General features: G+C 42.5%; 5 protein-coding genes across 13 annotated transcripts; 2 read left to right on the top strand and 3 right to left on the bottom strand.

Moving 5' to 3' along the window:
• Positions 1–128: 128 nt before the first annotated feature.
• Positions 129–1,688, bottom strand: mrm1 (mitochondrial rRNA methyltransferase 1 homolog (S. cerevisiae)). Its single transcript, XM_030340027.1, has one exon. The coding sequence runs from the start codon at positions 1,478–1,480 to the stop codon at positions 281–283; it is 1,200 nt and encodes a 399-aa protein (XP_030195887.1). The 5' UTR covers positions 1,481–1,688; the 3' UTR covers positions 129–280.
• Positions 1,689–1,706: 18 nt separating this feature from the next.
• chmp2a (charged multivesicular body protein 2A) lies at positions 1,707–4,359 on the top strand. The gene is made up of 6 exons (XM_030340058.1): positions 1,707–1,880; positions 2,377–2,544; positions 2,655–2,834; positions 2,977–3,107; positions 3,201–3,262; positions 3,410–4,359. Exons 2-6 carry the CDS (start codon positions 2,377–2,379, stop codon positions 3,529–3,531), a joined length of 663 nt encoding a protein of 220 aa, XP_030195918.1. The 5' UTR covers positions 1,707–1,880; the 3' UTR covers positions 3,532–4,359.
• A 79-nt stretch (positions 4,360–4,438) lies between these two features.
• Positions 4,439–9,038, bottom strand: msl1b (MSL complex subunit 1b). The gene is made up of 9 exons (XM_030340011.1): positions 8,926–9,038; positions 7,736–8,413; positions 7,447–7,643; positions 6,982–7,301; positions 6,798–6,862; positions 6,642–6,709; positions 6,403–6,530; positions 6,208–6,280; positions 4,439–6,084 (listed from the first exon to the last, which is right to left on the bottom strand). Exons 2-9 carry the CDS (start codon positions 8,342–8,344, stop codon positions 5,994–5,996), a joined length of 1,551 nt encoding a protein of 516 aa, XP_030195871.1. The 5' UTR covers positions 8,345–8,413; positions 8,926–9,038; the 3' UTR covers positions 4,439–5,993.
• A 393-nt stretch (positions 9,039–9,431) lies between these two features.
• Positions 9,432–11,693, top strand: snf8 (SNF8 subunit of ESCRT-II). Its single transcript, XM_030340046.1, has 8 exons — positions 9,432–9,780; positions 9,857–9,907; positions 10,008–10,146; positions 10,267–10,371; positions 10,459–10,531; positions 10,654–10,795; positions 11,143–11,217; positions 11,318–11,693. The coding sequence occupies exons 1-8, from the start codon at positions 9,727–9,729 to the stop codon at positions 11,453–11,455; spliced, it is 777 nt and encodes a 258-aa protein (XP_030195906.1). The 5' UTR covers positions 9,432–9,726; the 3' UTR covers positions 11,456–11,693.
• Positions 11,694–11,806: 113 nt separating this feature from the next.
• On the bottom strand, positions 11,807–18,181 carry calcoco2 (calcium binding and coiled-coil domain 2). 9 transcript variants are annotated; one of them, XM_030340000.1, is made up of 17 exons: positions 18,038–18,167; positions 17,322–17,467; positions 17,132–17,234; positions 16,892–17,049; positions 16,467–16,592; positions 16,052–16,156; positions 15,857–15,958; positions 15,612–15,724; positions 15,408–15,480; positions 14,957–15,091; positions 14,844–14,855; positions 14,451–14,639; positions 14,200–14,337; positions 13,592–13,729; positions 12,991–13,165; positions 12,814–12,839; positions 11,807–12,249 (listed from the first exon to the last, which is right to left on the bottom strand). In XM_030340000.1, exons 2-17 carry the CDS (start codon positions 17,454–17,456, stop codon positions 12,088–12,090), a joined length of 1,890 nt encoding a protein of 629 aa, XP_030195860.1. In that variant the 5' UTR covers positions 17,457–17,467; positions 18,038–18,167; the 3' UTR covers positions 11,807–12,087. The 9 variants fall into 9 exon arrangements, with proteins under 9 accessions (XP_030195860.1, XP_030195856.1, XP_030195861.1 ...); XM_030339996.1 differs by lacking the exon at positions 14,844–14,855 and having other exon boundaries at positions 14,924–15,091; positions 18,056–18,181; XM_030340001.1 differs by lacking the exon at positions 14,844–14,855.
• Between the last annotated feature and the right edge of the window lie 3,864 nt (positions 18,182–22,045).

Below are 22,045 nucleotides of genomic sequence, written 5' to 3' on the forward strand. Positions count from 1 at the left end.
CGTATTGTGGACTGCAGTACATATATTGCTTAGATTCAACTTATACATTTGACTTAAAGCTGCAGAGATACATTATACATCCTAAAACTCTGCAAAACATTAATTCAAAAACATACCCAACTCCTGTATTTGTTTTTTTTTCCTTTAATTTACAGTCATTACATCAATGAGGATTTATATACATTCAATATTTATACAACAAGGATGGATAAAAAAAAACTAGAACTGAAAATCCACAGACATACATCATGCCTGTGTAGGAACTTGCTTATGTCGTCCATCATGACCCACTCCCGAGAGTCCTGTGTGACAGCAGCGAGTGCAGCAGAATGCCCGTTGCTACGGACACATTCAGAGACTCTATACCCGGGATCAGTTGCCTAAAAGGTGGGATGGTAAGGATGGTTTGACAATGAGACAACAATTTTTGTGACATACCCTCCCCCTCTCCACCCATTAACAACAATGTAGGTTTGGTAATCTGGAAATCCGAGCAGCGAGTAACCACAGTGGAACACTCCTCTGTTAGAGCTCCCATGGTGCCAACCACATGCCAACCCTGTGATACTTTCAACTCCAGCATTTTCACAAGGCTTTCATAGCAATAAATGTCCATGACTTCCATTGCACCTGAACTAGCCTTGCTCACTACTGGTGTCAATGGGCAGCTATTGTGAAGACCGGTGACCACTCTGTCTACACCAAGGAAATAGGCTGAGCGCAGAATTGCTCCAAAGTTCATGGGATCTTGAATTCCATCCAGCACAAGCCAAAGTGGTAGAATATCACTTATTTTGACCGATGGGAAGGCCGTCTCCTCTGTAAGAAAACTCAGTGGACTGGCCTGAAGACATACTCCTTGATGAACACGCCCAGTAGAAATCCGGTCCAGATGCTTTTTAGTTACTCGTTTGATCTGCACTCCTCGTCTGTGAGCCTCCTCACAAACCTTTATGACAGAGGTCCTGCGAGAAACGTCGCCCTCTTTCACTAAAAGTCGGAAGGGCTTTCTTCTTCCAATGGTTAATGCCAAGAGACATGGAGAAATACCAAAAACGACATCATAGTTTCTTTCTTCCTTGGCATCTCTTGTTACATTCCCACGTACAGGCTTTTCCGAATAGGCAGTAAAGTCTTCAAAACTTAACTTATGAAGATCTTGCGCTCTGCAATCTTCTTGAGGTCTTCGCTCAAATGGCTTACCATTCTTTAGAGCTTTACTTAGGGCACGATGCTGTTGATATTTGCCCTCAGAACGCATTTGGCCCTGGGACCCATTGGATACAATCTTCTTGCTACACACATCATTACGTTTTGGCACAGGTGGTATGGCGCAGTCCTTGGAACACAGAGGTTTACTTGCGACATGGTAAAGGGCAAATTGAGGGCAAATCACTTGCTTTCCCCAAGAAGACTTGAGCACGTTACAGCAGTGCTTAGATAGCCATCGTTGTTGACACGCAATATTCCACAAGCCCATGCTTGCAATTGGATGTCATTGAATTAAGGCGTTCTGGAAGAACCAACTTGTAAAATTGCGTGTCCAATCTTTCCACTATCCTTCAGCAAGCTCAATAAATAACGCTGCCCATGTTCACTTAGCACTTTAACAAACGTGTTTTTTTACCGGCGTCTAACCATTCCTCGCATTACAATAGCCGTCCATGACTAATGACATGTGCACTCCCTTCGGAAATACAGCAGCTATTTATATGACGTCACGTCCGGGATCTGGAGCCACCTTGATACGGAAGTGTACCATTAAAAAAATAATACACCTTAAAAACAAATCGGGTTGAAGGCAACCTTTACGCATCTAGATTACTTCGTTTTTGGTACCTCGCTCATCGGTCATCGAGTTAGACCACATCTGCTTCAAGGTAAGAACAACACAAGCCGTCTTTTATAAGTCAGACACAAGATTGGCGTTTCTTAGTGTAGCTAGCCTTACCGAAGGGAGAGGAAAACAAACGTACGATAGTGAACTATCGTTAGGCCTTGTGGACATTTATTATTGAATAGTGAAACTAGTCCCAGTCGTTTAATACTTGAGGAAAACTTAAACATGACAATGTTGTGTTGATTGTTAAAAAAATCTGGGCGAATCTCAATAGGTAAACAGCTGAGTCATTTTACTGTAAATCAACCTGAATAAAGATAATGATTGTCTATATTTTTCTTTAATCTATTTATCTTTGTCAACGTCAAAGAAATGATCAAGATACTGTTTCAAGAACTAGTTTGTATCTTTCTTTAACAGTTCATATGCGTGCGAAGATGATACACCTTTTTAATATCGCTATACTTAGTTTCTTGTCATGTGACCTCTAATATTTATGCTCGTACTTCAACTATCTCCCTTGTCTTATTTTAAAGATGGACTTCCTTTTCGGGTCAAGAAAGACCCCAGAGCAGATGCTGAAACAGAATCAAAGGGCACTAAATAGAGCGATGAGAGATCTGGACAAAGAACGTCAAAAGCTGGAGCAGCAGGAGAAGAAAATCATTGCTGACATTAAGAAAATGGCCAAACAGGGACAAATGGTAGCGTAATAGTTATGTTCCCAGTTTATTCGGGGTAAAAAGGAATGAGTATTACATTGTGACACAATTCAAGTTATTGAGTTTTGTTGCTTTATTGGTTGTTATTGCAGGATGCCGTCAAGATAATGGCTAAGGACTTGGTTCGCACACGGCGCTATGTCAAGAAGTTCATAATGATGAAAGCCAACATCCAGGCCGTCAGTCTCAAGATTCAGACACTCAAGTCTAACAACAGTATGGCGATGGCGATGAAGGGTGTCACAAAAGCCATGGCCACCATGAACCGCCAGGTCAGTTGTTACTTATTTGTTTGAGTTCTGTGGCTGAGCTTTGAAAGAGAAAAGCATTTAGGTTTCTCATTTAAGATGATCCACAGGTTATTACAAATACTTGTATTAGTGTATTAATTTAAATTTGAATTATTCTTCCTAGCTCAAACTGCCTCAGATCCAGAAGATAATGATGGACTTTGAGCGACAGAGTGAAATCATGGAAATGAAAGAGGAAATGATGAACGATGCGATAGATGACGCGATGGGTGATGAGGATGACGAAGACGAGAGGTGACGGATTGAGAGATGTCCTTTTTTAGTGCTAGCACATGATCCCAACACCAAATTCTACAAATCATTAATTGTGTTCTGTTTCATGTACAGTGACGCCATCGTGTCCCAAGTGTTGGACGAACTGGGTCTCAATCTGTCAGACGAACTTTCAAGTAAGAAAAACATTATCGTGTTCTTGCCAAATGACTGGTATACAATGTACATTGTGTCCTAAAGTATTACATTGTGATTAATATATTTTCACACATTTTGAAATGTAAGCATGCACATGATGATCCTTCCTCCGATCGTTTGCTTAGGTCTGCCCTCTACGGGAGGGAGCCTCTCAGTGGCCGGCGGGAAGAAAGTGGAGCCCCAGGCGGCCCTGGCCGATGCAGACGCAGACCTGGAGGAGAGGCTCAACAACCTGCGGAGAGATTAAACACGGGGAACCTGTCAATTAACGAGCACTTTGGTTCCTGGTTTTTAACAACACACAACAAAGGCTAGTGTTAGTAAATGGTAAAATGTATAATAAAAAAAAAGAGAAGGTATATGGCTTTTTGTGGCGGCAGATTTACATTGTGTGACGTGTATCTTTTATCAACACACAATGTGGTAATTTCTGAAGGAAAAATATTGCGCGTGTGCGTGTGAACACTAGCTTCCATTTGCATGACTTCTTCTGACCATTTTATTAACACTATCTGGAAACCCAAAGTTGAGAGTAGGTAATGCTGCATCAGTTACCATTTGATAAGTTTCACATACTGCACAATTTGTACCTCAGACTAGTTTCCATGAATCATTGTTGAGTAGTATATGTAACAGTGTATTGTTGGTCTATCTCCTTTTTGTATTTTTTATTTAGCTTTTTATGCTTTTCATAGCAGCACAAATTTGGACCAGGACAGACATAGGTGAGGATGGTACAGCAAATGTTTAGCAAAAGATATTTAATCAGCCTTGGGGTTTTCTTAATAAATGGCTAATCAAACTTACATATTGAATTGATGCATTGAATGGATTTCGCCCTCACCGCAAGGTGCCTGGTACATAAAACCATTTTAATCGTATTAGTTCTGTTCAATAACCGAGGAGTGGTCATGTTTATATATTTGCAAAATGGTGTCCCTTTTTCTTCTTTATTCAATAAACGTTTCCTTTTCAAGGGTTGGTTGGACTATTTATGTATCGTTAAACCATAGCAAGATGTAAAGCAGTGCCAAGTGTCTTGACGATTTAAAATAAAGTGTCTTGGTTAAATTTCCTTTGGGGAACTGTTTTCCAAATATATTTTCTGTCCATATACAATCCAGCAGTAGGTGAAGATTCTCGGAAACCTAAAATCGTATAGACATAACATTTTATTCCAAAACATTCAGAACTTTCAAAACTCAATTATTTCGCCAACATACATTCATAACGGAACGATATTTAAAGAACTTGACAATTACAACATTAAATAATAAAAAAATAACAGCCATGTTCTATGTACAGTTCTTCCTTGAAGCTATGTACAGACCATTCTATTGTTCCAAAATGATCCTAAACACGTTTAGTTATGTTAGAGGCGAAACACCGCTATTCTTATTAGTTGAACAGTAAAAAGGCAAAACAGCCAGAGAAGTATCTGGGTGATTGTACTGGCAGCCTCTTCGAGCAAACTGGGGAACAAGCCTACGTCTACAGCTAAAGAATGACTAACTTTTTTTCTAAACTGGTACACTTGAATTTTGGATAATTGCATACTTCAGAGATTAATGCATACATACGTAGCATAATTACTCCACAAAAGCATTGGCTTAAACGAAAATATCAGGAAAAAAACTTCCAGCGCCCAGAACACATGCGCTCAAAACCCTAAAACACATTTTATTTTCTTCCAGTGAACAGAGTTTACACTCCATTCAAAGATATGTCATGTTATCAATCAGGAACTGGTCAGCTCTAAAGGAGCCCATGCAATTTCACAGGAAACCAAGCAAATTACATAAAATAAGAACCAGAGACCCATAGGGTGATGGGTCAAATTTGCCACCCGTCTCGTATGGCGAGGTTGGACCAGCCAGCAAGTCAACTGTCGCCAGTTCCTTTCATGCTTTGTTTGTTATATTCCGTGTCTTAACCTTGTAATATAATTTATTTTAATTTCTGGACATGCAAAGCGCGGACCACAATTCGTTCGACATTACAGTATATGCTCATTAATGTTTTGTTTTGTGTTGTGCGAGCACAACAAATACTATCCTCACTGTACATACAGAACGTTACAGTCCAATTTAGTTTTTCAATGAGGCAGTCAATAGAGTTGGTAAGTGTGGTATACAGAAGCAAACAATGGCTGCAGCAATGTTAAAAAATCGAAATGTAAAATAAAACACCCTCTGAAGGCCGCCAGGATATTTCTATAAATTCTTTAGTTTTTGCCTACTTGACTAGGATATAATTCTTTTTTCAAGCAATACAATTTACACAGTCATGTCATACAAATCAATTAAGGATGGCTCAGATTTCACAAAATGTATTTCAAATGTCTCACAAGACATGCATATGCTTTTGTTTTTCCATTTGTAGAAATAAACCGCAGCTGAAGGATGCTTTAACTTTACCGTTAACAAAGAGAAATATAGTGGGACAACATCCATTTAGTCTCCTTTTCAGACACATAAGTTAGGACAGAATTGAGCATGGTTAACAAGTGGTGCAGCCACTTCCAGATCTGCATTGCGTTCCAGCATTTGGCTGAAGATCAGCTGGTCTGTGATGTTCGGATAAGTAGGATCCTCTTTCACAGAGTGAGAATTGTTGTGATAGCCAGATACAGAAACAGGCCTGTTCTGCCCAGAGGAGAACAAGTAAGAGCTGGGAATGGAGTAACAATGTTCCTTCGTGGCTGCGGTATCACTTCCGACAGGTCCGATGGGGGGTGTGTTTTTTGGGAACCTCGATGCGGCAGCGGCTTCGGTCGTCGAGCCACGGCAACTCAAAGATCCTGCCACGAGGGAAACAGAATTGACCATTTGAAGGCAAACCAATTTAGGGTAATTATGCAAGACCTATGGTTAGTTATATTTGAAAAACTTTATACAGTCACACGGGAACAATTTTAACTTACTGTTGTGTGAGTTTTGGTAGTGGTCGCCCAAACACCACCACCGGGAGGAAGGGGGTGATGACTATTGACTCGACTGGTAGGAAAGACAAAACCAGAAACATCAAGTCTGGTGTCTCCAATCACAACAAAACCAACACAAGTCACTGATGCAACATTCCTCCAGAGTGGATGGCATGCAATGGTTCTCCGACGTACCGTCCTCGGAGTCGGGGTAGAAGGAGGAGAGCTCAGGTTCCCCCTCCGGCTCTCTGACCTTCTTCTTGTTCATGCGCTGCTGCAAACGCTGAAACATGCGCTGCTCCCGAATCCGCTGTATATCCCACCTGCACGCAAAGAAAAACACAGGACCAACTTACTATCCCAGTCCATAGAGCCAGGAGAGGACATGGATGATGCATGTTGTAGTGGCACATGAAGGGCTTTGTGTTACAAACCGTTTCCTCCTTTTCTCATCCAACTCTAGCTTCAGGTGGCGCTTCAGGTATACATTGTCATCCAGCGCCTGGAGAAAATGACACGTTATTCATTAATGGGGTTCAACAATAGGATGGGACTATTGCGGCGAGTGTGGAGGCCCAGCGACGGCTCACCTCTGGGATGCTACTAGGATCGTCTGAGTCCAGGGGCTCCATGCAGTTCTCCCTCCAGGAAGGAACTGGGAAAGAGAAAATATAGTTTTTCATTATGAATTTGTAAAACCTTTATTTTCTTCATAATGATAAATAGCGATATTCATATTAAAAAGGACTGAGCGTATGCAATGGGTCCACTCACTGGCTACTTCTTCCTCCTTCTTCGGGGACGTCTCTCTCAGCGGGGACAGGGGTGGCTGGTGCCAGCAGCACAGGTACATCTCCGTGGTGCACATGAAGGGCAGCTCCTCCATCAGCGAGCAGATCTCGGGTTCCTCTTTGCAGGGAAGCAGCGAGTCTCTCTCCTGGCCTAGCCTCATGGACCCCGCCTTCTCAGGAGTCTCCTTGCTGCGCAGCTCGCGGTGGTAGGGGGAGCCGGGCCGCATCTCCAGCTTCTGGGGGCTGGACTTGGGGCACTTGCCCCGCTGCTTCTGGAGCTTTGGATCCCCGAAGCAGATTTTCCTGTGGGGAATAAATATTGAATATTAGCTGCATGAGTTTCGATTTTGATTCAACATTGTTTTGATAATGTGTGGTTGGACAACCAACCCTTAACAAAAGCCAGTTAAATCTAGTCCATGCGTCCCGGAGTAACAGCCTACAATACCTCTTCTGGCCCTTGCCGCCTCGGCTGAATGCAAGAGGCGTGGCCTGCTCCGAATGCGGGCTCTCCTCCACATCCAGGTCCCACATGTCGTCCTTATCGGGGGTCCAGGGCTCCAGCGGCTGGAACAGACGCTTGTCGCGGGGGTCCTTCTTGGTGAGCTGCAGGCGGCGCTCCATGCGCTCGATCCGTGCCAGCAGCTGGAACCAACAGGAGAGCGTTGGCAAACCGTCACTTCACAACAGATTCACACTTCACACACAGTAGATTAACTTTTGTGGACACTACATACCGTCTCTTTTTCGGCCTTGAGCTCATCGATCTCCTTGTCTTTCGATTGAAGCTGTTGCTGCTGTTGCTCGATGAGGTCCAGTTGGAGGAGGAGAATCTGCCGTAAGCAGTTGGCTTGAGATTGGGGATTGGGCGGGGACTTCCGGATGTTCCGCCACTTGCCCTCCGTACTGAGCTCGATAGACGCGGTGCCCAGGACCCCGGGGCCGACCCCCTTTGCGCTCTCATCACCACCCACTTCCTTGGGGTTATTGTTTATTGCCATCTGTGGGTTATCCATATTGTCAATGGGGAGAGGTTTGCTTTTCACTGGGGTTCCCTCACCCCCCATTTGTCTGACTGGGGACAGTATCCCCGCGGTTGTCTTGTCCTCTTGAAGTACTTCTGCGACTGTGGCAGCGCTGGTAACTTCGCTCGTTGTGTAATTCTGGTCTAAGCCCGTGGACTTAGTGGGGATGTCAACCCCCTGAACATTGAGTACCACGTCACAGGTCTCTCTCTTGAGGCTAACGGGACTCGCGGTAGAGATACCAATCTTTTTCTCAAAGTCGATTGTGTCAGCGTTCAGCTTGAATCCCGTGTTAGGATACAGCGTCGATCTCAAAGTCATGGCGAACACAATGGGTTTTCATTCTGCATGTATTAACAGCAGTGTCCAGCGGTAACAATGCTTCTGGCCCTGCAAAAGACGAAAGAAAAGGTGTTGCGTTCGGTAGAAAACACGTCGTCTTTCCTGGCTGCAGATGCAACTTGAGGATACCACGAATGTTACGATAACTGTCTCTAATCCCCATCCATTTCAAAATTGCTTGACGAATTTAAAGTGTGAGGTATGCTGCACGGAGTCAACAACACAGATATGCTAACTACGTAGCTGGCCAGATAGAAGGGTGGCATTCACCTCCTAACTTCGCCTAAATAGATTTTCCAGGAAAAGAGCCATAAACAGGGGCTCGGGAGTGGCTACGCAGGACACTGGCGGCAGCCATCTCCTCCATTTTGCTTCTCGCCAAATGATGAAAAACAATAACAGCCAGCTAGCATGCTAATATTAGCTAACTGTCACTGTTACGTGCTAAATGCGGCGTCGTTCCTAGACATTTAAAACGTAAACGCTGATAGTAGTTCAGGTTGAATAATAATGGTGAATTAGAAAGGCGTCAATATAACGTTAGAATTGTATAACCATACCTGCAAGTGCCTTCTTGTTCCCTCCTCAAGACTTATTTAAAGCGCCGACGACAGCGCATGCGTAATTTGCTGGCTGGATGTCTTGTCGCGAGGCGGACGGTAGAGGGAACCAGAGTGGGAAACGACTGGGCGTTTATATCTGCGGGTCAGTGTCAATGCTACAAAAATGTCATGAATAACGGTTTTTTATCCATTCATACAAGTAAATAAATTATTATTATTGTTAAATAAATTATAAATTATGCTTAGGGAGTTGTGGTACTGGGGTTCAGAATCGGAATCATATTGAATAATATGATAATACACTCTATGGTTTATTAGAGAGTTAAACACTGCGTTGATGTGTATTACGAAAAACTCATTATTTTTATCAACGAGTTATTACAAATTTAATTTATACGAAGAACTTGATCTAACAACTGCATGCAGTTCCAGAAGAAGATTCTGACCTGCCTGTTCGCCCCGTCAGAGGGAGGCAGTGCTAGCATACCCATTACTTAATACCATCGAAGAAGAAGTTTCCTTCCTGGTTCTTGGACAAAAAACAAAACAAAGAAAATGTTACCCTTCTGTTTTAGTGTGGCATATTTCTGAATTGCGGCAACATGCCTAAATAGTAAACAGTATTCTTGCATGCTGTGTATGATAGTGTAAGGACATTTTCACCTGAGAATTGTAAGATTTGAAGAGCTCGTGAATTGCTGGAACACTTATCAGTTAAACACCACTAACCAAGTTCATTTGGTTGTACACTACCAATCTCGAATCTTCATTCATCTGAACGTGTGACAAGAAAGCAAGATGCATAGAAGGGGGGTTGGCGCTGGGGCTATTGCCAAAAAGAAGCTCGCAGAGGTATGTTATATTGTATTCATGTCACTCAATGGTCACAAGTTTGAGATTCACATTGTTATTTTTTATTTGAATGCAGGCAAGGTACAAGGAAAGGGGGAACGTTCTCGCTGAAGATCAAATAGTTCAGGTAGGATCAGCTTTGTGTTTAGGGACTACCAAATATATAAAAAAATATAGGAAGATATATACAAACCTATAATTAATGAAATATTATTTAATATTTTCAGATGTCCAAACAGATCGAGACCTTTAAGTCTCACCTGGAGGAGTTTGCCAGCAAACATAAACAAGAAATACGAAAGAATTCCCAATTCCGAGTCCAATTTCAGGAAATGTGTGCCACCATTGGCGTCGATCCACTTGCCTGTAAGATAATTTCTTATTTTATACACAATATAGACTTTTTAATTTGATGCATCTATTATTGAAGATGTTCTGTCAATAGGATTCTTTCTTTATTATTACTTTGTTTTCCTCTTTTCACAGCTGGAAAGGGGTTCTGGTCCGAGATGCTTGGTGTGGGCGACTTCTATTATGAGCTGGGAGTACAGATCATTGAAGTGTGTCTCGCTCTAAAGCACAGAAACGGGGGTACGGGTGGCTCAGCCGCTTCTTCATTTCAGTAGTATATCTGAAAGGAGAATATCATAGATAACGTACTTTGTAATATCTTTTTAGGGCTCATTACGTTGGATGAGCTCCACCAGAGAGTGTTGAAAGGACGGGGTAAATACGCCCAGGATGTGAGCCAGTAAGTCTTATTTTGTCTGTCTATCTTATCAGTATCTAATTTTCCATCCCCTCCTCCTTCATGATTCATCAATCCCCTTAATGTGATATGGATATTAAACCCAGTTAAAATGTTATTCCCAGGGATGATCTGGTGCGGGCCATAAAGAAGCTGAAAGCCATGGGCAACGGTTTCGGCATGATCCCGGTGGGAGGTTCGTACCTGGTGCAGTCGGTTCCTGCGGAGCTCAACATGGATCACACGGTGGTTCTGCAGCTGGCCGAGGTACGGGCCGGGTGATGCGTGGTACACGTACTGGTCTTCACCTTGAATGACACCTCACAGTGGTGCCATTGGGTCTTGTGTATGTGTGGCTACCGAGAGCGTCAGTACATCAATACTCAGCGAAAGTTATTGTTTCACCTCATATTAGATGTATTTATGTCATTATTTACCCAATGGTCCAATCTTGAGTTATTAGCAAGCCGTTTTTAAATTCTGTATTAACTTGAGTTATAAACGTGCTTCTACTATAAGTAGGCTATGAAACTTGGATATATCATATATCAAAACCTGTAGGTATGCTATGGTGTCAATTTACATTCTGGCTTTGCTTGCTCCCCCGCCTGCAGAAGAAAGGCTACGTGACGGTGAGCGAGATCAAGGAGCACCTGAAATGGGAGAGGGAGCGCTCTTGCCACGTCCTGGTAAGTGTCTCGGAGCGAGGGGAAGTTCAGCCACTGCGGGCGTTGGTTACCAGGTTTCACTGGAGTGTTGAGGAAATTAAATCTCTCCCCTCGTTCCCAGGACCACCTGCTGAAGGAGGGACTCGCTTGGCTGGACTCACAGGCCGCTGGGGAACCCCAGTACTGGCTTCCAGCCCTGTTCTCTGAGATTAGCTCCCGTGATGTCACACCCGACGAAGCCAATCAAATGACACCTTGAGGATTTTTTTTTAATAAATATTTTATATATGGGCCGTTGGTATTGGTTAATCTTGGAGAGGCTTGCTGACATTTGGCGGACTAGCCGTTGTTTGTTGGGGTTGCAATTGTTGCTCAATTCAATGCGCAGAGGGAAGCCTTTCTCTGGGCATACTGCATTTGGGGCCCTTATTTCCTAATTGTATAACCTGAGAAAATTTCTTGCTGGTCACTATTAAAGAGGAATGGGTTTATTTTAATTAAGTATATGGTGTGCATTCAATATTATTAACCATGGTCATACCTGTTGGAACTGCAACATAACTGAAACATACAAGGTAACATCTTAAAGAAATCCTGTGGATCCCGCATGCAAGATTTTTTAGTTTATTTAGTTTATTCTTCTAAACTAGACATTACAATATATCACCGTGATTGGGCAATCACACACATTGTTTAATTAGTTTTTCTCCTAAGCAACAGTATAATATTGTTATTAAGTGCATAAGGTTTTACAGTTGACTTCATCTAAGAAGTTAGTTAAATTAATTCCAGCTTAATAAGAAAAATAAAGCCATTTCCTAATCGAAATGCAATCGATTTTCCTGTGCAAAGTAAGGCAGATAAGACACATTTTGGTGGATTCTATTTGGATTATATCTCGTGGCTGTAGACGTGATCTTCGAACTCAGCCTGTCCCATGTCATCGCAGATGAGCGTGCAGAACGGACACACCCTGTGGCTCTGCTCATGCTGCTCCAGCTCCTCCAGTGTGATGCCAGGGAAGCTCATGTGGCAGCTACGACACACCTTTCTCTACGCACAGGGAAATAGAGAAGCAGAAGAAGACACTAGGGTTAATGAGATGTAACTGAATAAGGGTGCAGGATTAAGAAAGCCTCGAAGATGTCAGCAAAGAGCCTCTATGACTTCTTCGCTCCGTGGTGTCTTGAGTGTTCAGGATGTTACCCATGCCGTCCGGTATGTATTGTTGAGCGAGTTACCTTACCCCAACCTGCTCCTTCATGATTAAAGTATAGTAAGGGTTATCATGCTCCATGTTGTCATGATTTGGAGAAGGAGAATAAAAGGGTGCGTTCCCCACTGAATGCCTCCCGGTATGTACGGTTGAGCCAGTTACCCTACCCTCCCCTACACCATTTTACACAGGGTGCTCACATGATGCGACGGTCCCCGTTACTTCCGTTTGAATTTGCTTACGAATATGTTAGCCCTAGATTAATGGTTAGGCAGATACTGCCATAAACAAACAAATACATGAATTACCTGAATGCTATCTTTTAACATTTGAGCCGTCTCAAATGCCTTTTAGTCAAACATAACAGAGCCATTAAGTCAGCAAGTGCCTCATTTACATACCGTTTCCTGTGTGTTCGGGCCCCTTCCTGTGGTAAAAAACAAAAAGCAAACATGTGACTTGGTTAGCCACGAGCCTCGCATCTTATTTCACATTTGAAGTGCAATGTTGTGTTCTGAAAGTTATCAAATTAACAGCAAACATTAAACTAATTGGCTGGTCAGCCCAGCAGCGCCCACCAGTTGTGTTGTGTGGCTCCTCAAACTGAGATCCCGGTTCGTTCTGCTGTAGCCCATGAGCAGGGCTGCCCGTGCCGCGGGGCGGTGGGCTGTGGGCCGGCCTCTCGGGCCGAGAGGAGCCTGAACCCCCCGCAGCCTGTTCCCTGCGGAGGTCTTCAATGGTTTTCATCAGACGCTGAGAATAAATAAGGATCAAGTTATGAGCATGATGGCTGAAGCATTACCTTTCACATTATACTTTTAGTTAGTCACTATAAGGTACTTTACAATACCCTTCAATTCATAGCAATTTAAAGGAGCAGTAGGGGATATTGTGTAAAATATTCAGTCAAAATAATCAAATTGCAGCTATCTGTAAATGCAATATTCTGCCAAAAATACTTGACAGTAACGCATGTCTGCGTAGTATGCAGCAAAAGAGTGACAACCCGCCGGCCAATGTAACACCTTGTTTGGTGGGAGGGGCAATGGGCAGGGGGACGGTTAGTGGTATTTCCTCTAAATCTTGCATACTGCTCCTTTAATAGAAGATCATACATTCTTCTTAAACTTTGTCTAGCAAGAACCGTCATTGTGTATGTGTATTATTAATATGTTGTACCTGGTTGTCTCGAACAAGCTGCTCCTTCTCTTGGTTCTGGATCTTCAGCCGGTTCTCTCTCAGCTCGATGGTTCCATGGATCTCTGCGATCTGTGACTCTCTTTCGGCTATGATCCGAAGTGACTCTGCCAGACCTGACTGAATGAAAGAATAAGAGAAAAGAGAGTCACCACACTAACAGGATATATGTGAATGATTACAAGCTTAACCCTCTCTTGGAAATAGCCATCAACATCAGCCTCTGCCCTGACAGAGCTCTACACGTCCACACCCACCGTGGCGTTCAGCATTCCCCCTCGGCATCGGTGTACCTTGGTCGTGATGCCCAAGGAACACCGGACAGCACATTCTCATCAATAAGAATGTGACTTGAGTTTGGAGCATTGTTGAACATTCACAAACCAGTTGGAGGAAACAGGCCAAAACATAAGATTTGACACCAGCTTATTCCGAATTACACTTTTAAATTTGGTAACAGTGCTGTGTTGAAGAACATAAAGGATGACCAAGAGGTTTTAAACCAAAAACACGCTTTTCTGAGCCCTGGCACTTGGTGGTGTTTTGACATTTTTTCTTCTAGACAGATTTGTTTTATTTGGGTTTGGTACCTGGTGCTCCCGAACAAGCTTTTCTCTCTCTTGGTTGTGGATCTTCAGCCGGTTCTCCCGCAGCTCGATAATGCCACTCATCTCTGCAATCTCTGCAACTTTTTCAGCGATGTTCGCCTGAGACTCTTCAAGGCGGAGCTGAAAAAAAACAAAAAGAGTGAGACTGAGAATGAATCAGGGTCCTTCACAGCTGAAACAACTTGAAGCTAAGATTCTGCACCACTACATCGGGACAAACGTTTCCTACGGACCTTCAGTTTGCTGCCGTTTTCTTTGATCCGATAATTTTCCATCTCTGTGATGTGCATCTGACTCTTTGCATTCAGCAACTCTCTCTCGGCCTCCTCCACAAGCCTTCTCTTGTCATTGCACTCCTTCCTCTCATTGGTCAGCTGTGTCCGAGCATTTTCTAGCTGGCCCATCATGGTGTTGCATTGTGCCTATGGTGGATCAGAACAGAAAGATGATTGAGACACGCTGGATACTCTGGAAAATATGTAATGCAATGGTGATTGATTTCACATTTCGATTTTTGGCAGACGCTTCCATCCAAAGCGACTTCCGAGTTATTTTTCGAGATACATGTCATTCCCCCAGTAGAAAGCTTGCTTTACCTATTTGGCACCAAACACCTTAGCACTAACCTTCCCCCATTGCTGCAGGTGTCATACAACAAAAGGAAACATCACATTACGATGAGTGGACACTTCTTCATAGGTCGGACCTTGTAGTCCTGGTCTGGGCGGTTGTGACGAACCTCTTGCTGGGAGAGGCTCTTACGCAGCTCCTGGTTCTCGCTCCTCAGCTTCTCCATGTCATGGATGAGGAGCTTCAACTGGTTCAGCTCCACAGAGAGCCTCTCTTTCTCACTCTCACTGCATTTTAGGTCCACCTGGAAAGGGGGTAGCAGGCCATTCATATAGAGATATGTCGAACACTACAAGCAGATACAACCTTCAACCGGCCATTCTGAATCCAAGTAGTTTAATCGCATCATGCCAATGTATGAGCCACATTCCTCCGCCGATTGTGTAGCGTAAACACAGCTGAGCACTTTGCCTTCTTCCATTGGCTCATTGTTGACATTAGTCAAGTGCAGCTCAGCTCGATTCCAAGGTAGGTTTTAAGTTGCACGCCACGGTTTGTACCGAAGCCATCTTTACTGATCGTCATTAGTCATTAATATGCAAAACAAAGTAGTGGATTACCTCAAGGAGCTGGTTCGTATCTTTAAGTCTGATCAACTCCTCCTTTTCCTCTCCTTTGACCTTAGGTATCAGGCTATAAACACACAGATGTGTATTAATACCCCTCCTACTCAACCAGTAAGTGAAAAGAATGCAAAACATTCTGAAGCATTTCTGCTTTGTCATTGTGCATTCTAGATGTCTGTGTTGTGTGTCATGACTCACTCTGCCATCTCTTCACTCGTGGTGATACGTTGTCTCTGCTTCTCGAGCTCCACCTTTAGCTGACGGATCTGCACCACAGCCCGGTCATACTTCTCCCTGAGCTCAGCCTCACACTGCAGACCAAATGCGAGGATGATGAGACACATGTAGAAGACACACGGCAGGGATGCAAACAAGAGGGAGAACACTTAAACCTAGGCCGGCTAAAAGGGTCTAACATGATCTGTCAAATAGGTCCCACTTACGGCTGTGTTTATCCCTGGTTTACTTATCTCCGGTTTCTGCTTTTCGGTGAAGTTGTCCTGATCGGGATCCAGGTGCTTTTTGCTTTGGATTGATATCTCCTCCTTGAATGGAGACACATTTAAGTTAAGGCTCCGTCATGCAGATGTTGATTAACCACATGCAGTCTCTCTCAACGGGTTGCTGGGGAGACCAACCCTGAGGCGCTCTGCTTCCTTGTCCTTCTCTATCAGAAAGACCCTGGCTTGGTTCAGTTCCTCCACAAGGTCAGATTCCCTCTGGTCTCTCTCTTTGTTATTCTCCTGTTAAAGAATATTCAGAATGTATGAAATATACTTTCTTATTATACACCATTGTAGACTGGCATTCATATTTGTCATTCACATTTGTGTTATATAAATATTTCACAATTTCTTAATTTCTTGCATAGTTGTCTTATTATTTACAAATTATATTGTATTTATGTACTTATTATCCACTTACCCATCATCGAATACAGGAAAGAGTTTTTACTTTATATTTAACAGAGCCATTCCAGTTTGGAAAGAATTTTAAATATTGCTTCAAAGTTCAATTCCTGATAAAAACAACGAAATTATTAACTAAGCCAACCTTCAGGCGGTCCACCTCCCTCTGCCGCTCCTCCAGGGCCGTCTGCACGCCGCGGGTTCCCCTTCTCAGCTGCTCTAGCGTCTGCCTCAACTCCTCTTTCTCTCGTTCACTTCGATCGATCTCGTCCTGAGTTCAAATGGGACGTTTTAGCCTGTGTCAACATTCATCCTTGTTTAACTTGGAGGTAAGTCAACTATGCAGCTTTTTAATTTCATTATTTAATTTTATGTCTTTGCTTTTAGTTTTGCGCAATTCATCTGTTTATAAATGTATCCAGCACTACATCTTTTAAATAATAGTTTATTGTTGTTCGTTTAGCGGTGTACATAATACAAATACCTCTATTGATTTCCAGCTTGTAGGCTACATATTATTTCCAATTTCCTTTCCAATCTATTTTCGGTCCGCCAACTTGTACTTTATACCTGTGTTGTAACCACCATGAGGTCAGTCTCCATGCTGCAATCCATGTTCTCTACTGGGTTCTGGAAGCTGAAGGGCGTGCTGGCCCCTTTCACGTAGCCGAGGCTGTCCACGTAGCAAAACTGGTAGAACTCGGACTCCTCCTTGGGAAGGTAGTATTCTAACAGAAAAAGAACCATGAGCTCCCTTGCCGACTCCTAAAGATGCTACATCATATACGAGTGACAACAAAAGCCTCTCACCTGAAAACAGAGACTGTTTTCTCATTGGCTCCTGCTCAACGAGCTCAACCGGTGGATCCACCCAAACGAAGCTCAAATAATCTTTGGTTGTGCTCCATCCTACCTGTATAAAACAAATGCAGGCTAGGTAAACACGCATGTGACGTCATGGGAAATAAGGCTCCGTCCAAAGCGATTATGCATGGCTCACCTTGTATATTCCTACCCAATCCCTCGTGGTGGGTAGAAACCCGACGGCCAGAGTGTAGTGGCAGGTGACTTGGGTTGACCTGTAGTACGTTTTAGGGATGTCGTTGAAAACAACCTGGGAGAAGGTCGATGTCATTGCTGCACCTTCTGTGGAAATTCCCCCACACACACACACACACACACACACACACACACACACACACACACACACACACACACACACACACACACACACACACACACACACACACACACACACAAAGTTGCTTTCACTTTCGTCGAATAAAGAACTGGCAGCACAGACCTACCATAGCCTGCTCAGCGAAGTTCTCATTAAAGGGCCGACTTACCAAATTATACTATAGGGCTACTCACTATTATTTGAATTATTCCGGTTACGTCTACTAGATAGGCTACATTTGGCAGAGAGAACTACGCACCTAAAAAGTAGCCACTCGTACGATAGCGGAACTTGGTGACGAAGCTACTGAATCATGTCTTTTTTTTTTATTATTCCGGTTACGTCTACTGGATAGGCTACATTTGGCAGAGAGAACTACGCACCTAAAAAGTAGCCACTCGTACGATAGCGGAACTTGGTGACGAAGCTACTGAATCATGTCTTTTTTTTTTATCCCCAACAGACTACGAGATACACTCATCAAACATACAAGTAGGCTGAACTGGAGGTGTGAAGCGCATACATGTTTAACCTACGAGTGGGTCTGTTGTTACCGTGGTCCAGCTGGTCTGAGGCGCCCGAGCCTACTGCTGTGACGGAGATAAACAACACTTTCTCATGTTGCGCAATAGTTCCTTGGTCGACGGTTGCCCTGGGAAATGTAGTTCAACTGAACGTAGAGCCGACCGTCCGCCAGACTGAATTCAGGGGAAGCATCCTTCCAAGGCTGCATTTGAAGACCGCCGACCCAGGCCAACCTCCACCGACACACTGGTTTAGGTCGATGGAAGGCATGAATAAAATAATATATATCAATATATCTAAATGATGTAACCTACTCAATCGAATGTTATGATTAATATTATTATCATATTATTTAAATGCTACTTAAAAAAACAAAGAACAAGTCTACATTTACATAGCCCACCGAGATTTGTCTATGAGGAACTTCTCAACGGTGAATAACGGTTAAACAAATGATGTTTCCTAGAGACGGTCGGTAGGGGGCGCTGATGGTCTTAAAGTGGACAGACCAGTGGAAATCAACGAGGACTTCCAGACATACCAAAAGTAAATGGCCTGCTGGAAACTCTGTGGTGTTGGAGTCCTGTGCCTTGGTGTTATGGAGGCCTGTGCATACAAGCGGACGAGTTCTTAAAGATGCATTAACGCTCCGTTTTCCTTTCGGACCGAAATCCAACCGTAACGTTTATGCATCTTTAAGAACACATCCCTTTGTAGGCATTAGACTAGGCTACTAAATATGGATTTTAGATGTAGCCTATGTGCTAATGCTAGATCTTATTGATAAGACAAAAATAAAAAATCCCTAGACTACAGGCCTCACTCTCGCCACCTCTCTCGATTATTCTGGTTATTTATTTGTACATTATTACTCTGCATATAGAATTAATTTAAGAGGTCTATCATTAGGCCTAAGTGATTTCTATATTACGTATCAGATTCCACTCTTAAAAAACATAGCCCTATTTGTTGACCTAAATATCTTTATTCATGTTTGAACGTTGAATGTAAAATTAGGCCAACGCTGCCATATGGCTGCCGTTGTTAGATTGTCCCTTTATATTTGGACCTAAACTTATTTTGACTGTCATGTGAATTGTTTATGCATGTCAATATACAGTCAAACCATATATAATTTAATAAATTGCTTTAAAAAAGCACGTTCCGCACTTCCCATAAACTAAATAAACCATTAAATAAAAAAGAACAAGGAATGCCAAATAGTTTTCATATTGATCATTAGAGTTCTGTTACATAGGATAATCACGAGGTAACCAAGACAGAAAAATGGTTAATTATTGGAAATTCAGTAGACCTATAGGCCTATTATGATATGATATGATATGATATGATATGATATGATATGATTATCTAGCGATAGGCCTAAGTGCATACAAGAAAATACTTCCAAACAATATATTACATATTCAAAAAATAACTCGAAGCCGTACACAAATTATGCATACATATTTTATTCAAATAACCAATTGTTTTTTTCAAAAAGGACATTTCTATAAGTTATTATAATAACTAATTAATATAGAAAATTACACAAAAAAAACGCTGAAATACATTACAATTCAGAAAAAATATTGATAAAAATCAAAATACCTATGTAAAAAAAGACATGGTACATAAAAGTCTATTTTCTTTTTTTCTATGTACAGTATATATAAAAGCAATACTTAATGTAATAAGGTTATGTCCTTCTCTTTGGCTCGCCCTCTCTCTCTAGTCCTCGCTCTTCATGAACCTGGCTCCTGCAGCTGTTCTGATGTCTTCTGAAAGAGGAGGGGAGTAAGGGAGGAGGAGGCATAGGAGGTGGAGCGGTGCTATCATGGATATCATGGATATCAGAATGTTTCCTGGTGAGACACTGATGGGAGCCTGCCATCCATAGTAGAGAGAGAGAGAGAGAGAGAGAGAGAGAGAGAGAGAGAGAGAGAGAGAGAGAGAGAGAGAGAGAGAGAGAGAGAGAGAGAGAGAGATGGAGAGAGAGAGTGTGAGAGAGAGGGTGTGTGAGAGATGGAGAAAGGAAAGAGAGAGTGAAAGAGGCACCAAGCCTCAGTAGGCTGAGACAATTACAAAAAAGGTAAGACTCAGCAATGTGTGTGTGTGTGTGTGTGTGTGTGTGTGTGTGTGTGTGTGTGTGTGTGTGTGTGTGTGTGTGTGTGTGTGTGTGTGTGTGTGTGTGTGTGTGTGTGTGTGTGTGTGTGTTCGCGGCAGCTAGTGGCCGTGTGGCGTTGATTGTAAAAATAAAATACATGGCTTGTAAAATGGTATTGTTTTGTTCAATTTTCAATTCTGTCTGATAAACTTTTCTAAATGCATGGATGAGCGGTAGTCTATTTCTTGAATGTTAAAGAAACTGAATCCAAATAATTGGTTATTGTTATGGAGTCCTCTGTCTGTACAACACAAACAGACCAAAGCAATCAATAAATAATGCATATTAATTCTTGTCTGTGTTTATCATCCAATCCTGCTATAATTAGAAGCTCTCAAGGCCATCCCAAAAACAAGTTATTCTGGTAACTGTCGTTTTTCAGTTCAGTGTGATGCCTAACATGTGTAGACAGGACATCACTGGTCTGACTCAGAAGTCCCCTTCTCTGTTTGTCAGACAACCCCCTCTGTACAGCATCAGCATAAGTCATACCAATAAGGCCGATACACCAGAGGATTTGCTCTCTGTCAATTTGTGTATTTATCTGTTAGGTTATGGTGCTAAAGTGGAAGGGCGAGGTTAGGAACCAATCGTCTTTACCAAAAGTTTTGTCAAGTCAATATTTAGAGGGCACAACATTTTCAATATTCTAGCTGCAACTAAACCTAGAGGAAAAGTTATTTCGCTTCCTGATTATAGCAAAACCTTCCAGATATCACATTAGTTTCAGGAATTAGTCTGGCTTCTTTCAATGTGTAGCAAGCCAACATATCAGGCTATGTTCAGTGTATTTCGACATCCAGGGACTGTTTTGTAATTAGAGTTGCCTTGTGGTGTCTTTTAATTGCCTTTTTTTATTGCATGATTAAATCATATTAATTAAATATGACAAAGATACTTTGGAGTCAGCAGGCTATTAGAAATCATTCAGGGCCAAATAACCAGAGTGGGACACTTGCCATACCCACAAGGTCTGTATTATTTTAATAAATTAAAAAAGTTTGTAGGCTATATCACAGATGCTTTTTGTCTGTCAATAAAGAATTACATCCTGAATTGTGACACACACAATGAGTGTGTGTCTGTGTGTGTGTGTGTGTGTGTGTGTGTGTGTGTGTGTGTGTGTGTGTGTGTGTGTGTGTGTGTGTGTGTGTGTGTGTGTGTGTGTGTGTGTGTGTGTGTGTGGTGTGTGTGTTTCTGATTAGAGTTTATGTGTTATGTGTTGTGTTTTGACACAATGCTGAGTCTAAATAGGTGGTAGAAGACACCATTGCATCCCACAGACTTCCATGATGTTTTCCCATTAAATGCGGATGTACCACGGTGACCTCAGACCATCTCCTGCACCTTCTTGTCCGTTGACCCCAGAGACCTGCTTATGTTAGTGGATCAAGCAGGGTGCTGGGCCCTTCAGTTGGGGGAGCTGGCTTATTTCACACAGTTAGTATCACATTATAAATTCAACACTAAAACCCATTGAGCAAAAAAAAAAATACTGTATTTTATGCCTTATGAAATTCAGATTTTATATCTTGGTTTAGGGGCCTTTGCATTGTGTATTTTGCTGAAGCTAAACTCAAACTTTTTTTTTAGTGCGTCTGTGTCGTTCTGTGGATTATTTAAAGATACTATCGATGCTATCTTTACACACTTTTTTATTCACATTCTGCCACACAAGACAATCGTCATGAAAACAGTTTTAATAGTCCAGAGATTTGCCTAATTTAGCTCTTTGTTCCTTGTGTAGGCTATTGGAAAGTTGTAGGCCTACTGGTCGGAATCAATTATTTTTCCTCAGTGACTAATTCCTAAAACATCCTATCTTGTCGAAATTTCAACCTGTTATTTCCCC

This window comes from Gadus morhua, chromosome 18 (genome assembly GCF_902167405.1).
Source record: "Gadus morhua chromosome 18, gadMor3.0, whole genome shotgun sequence".
Classification (NCBI taxonomy): domain Eukaryota; kingdom Metazoa; phylum Chordata; class Actinopteri; order Gadiformes; family Gadidae; genus Gadus; species Gadus morhua.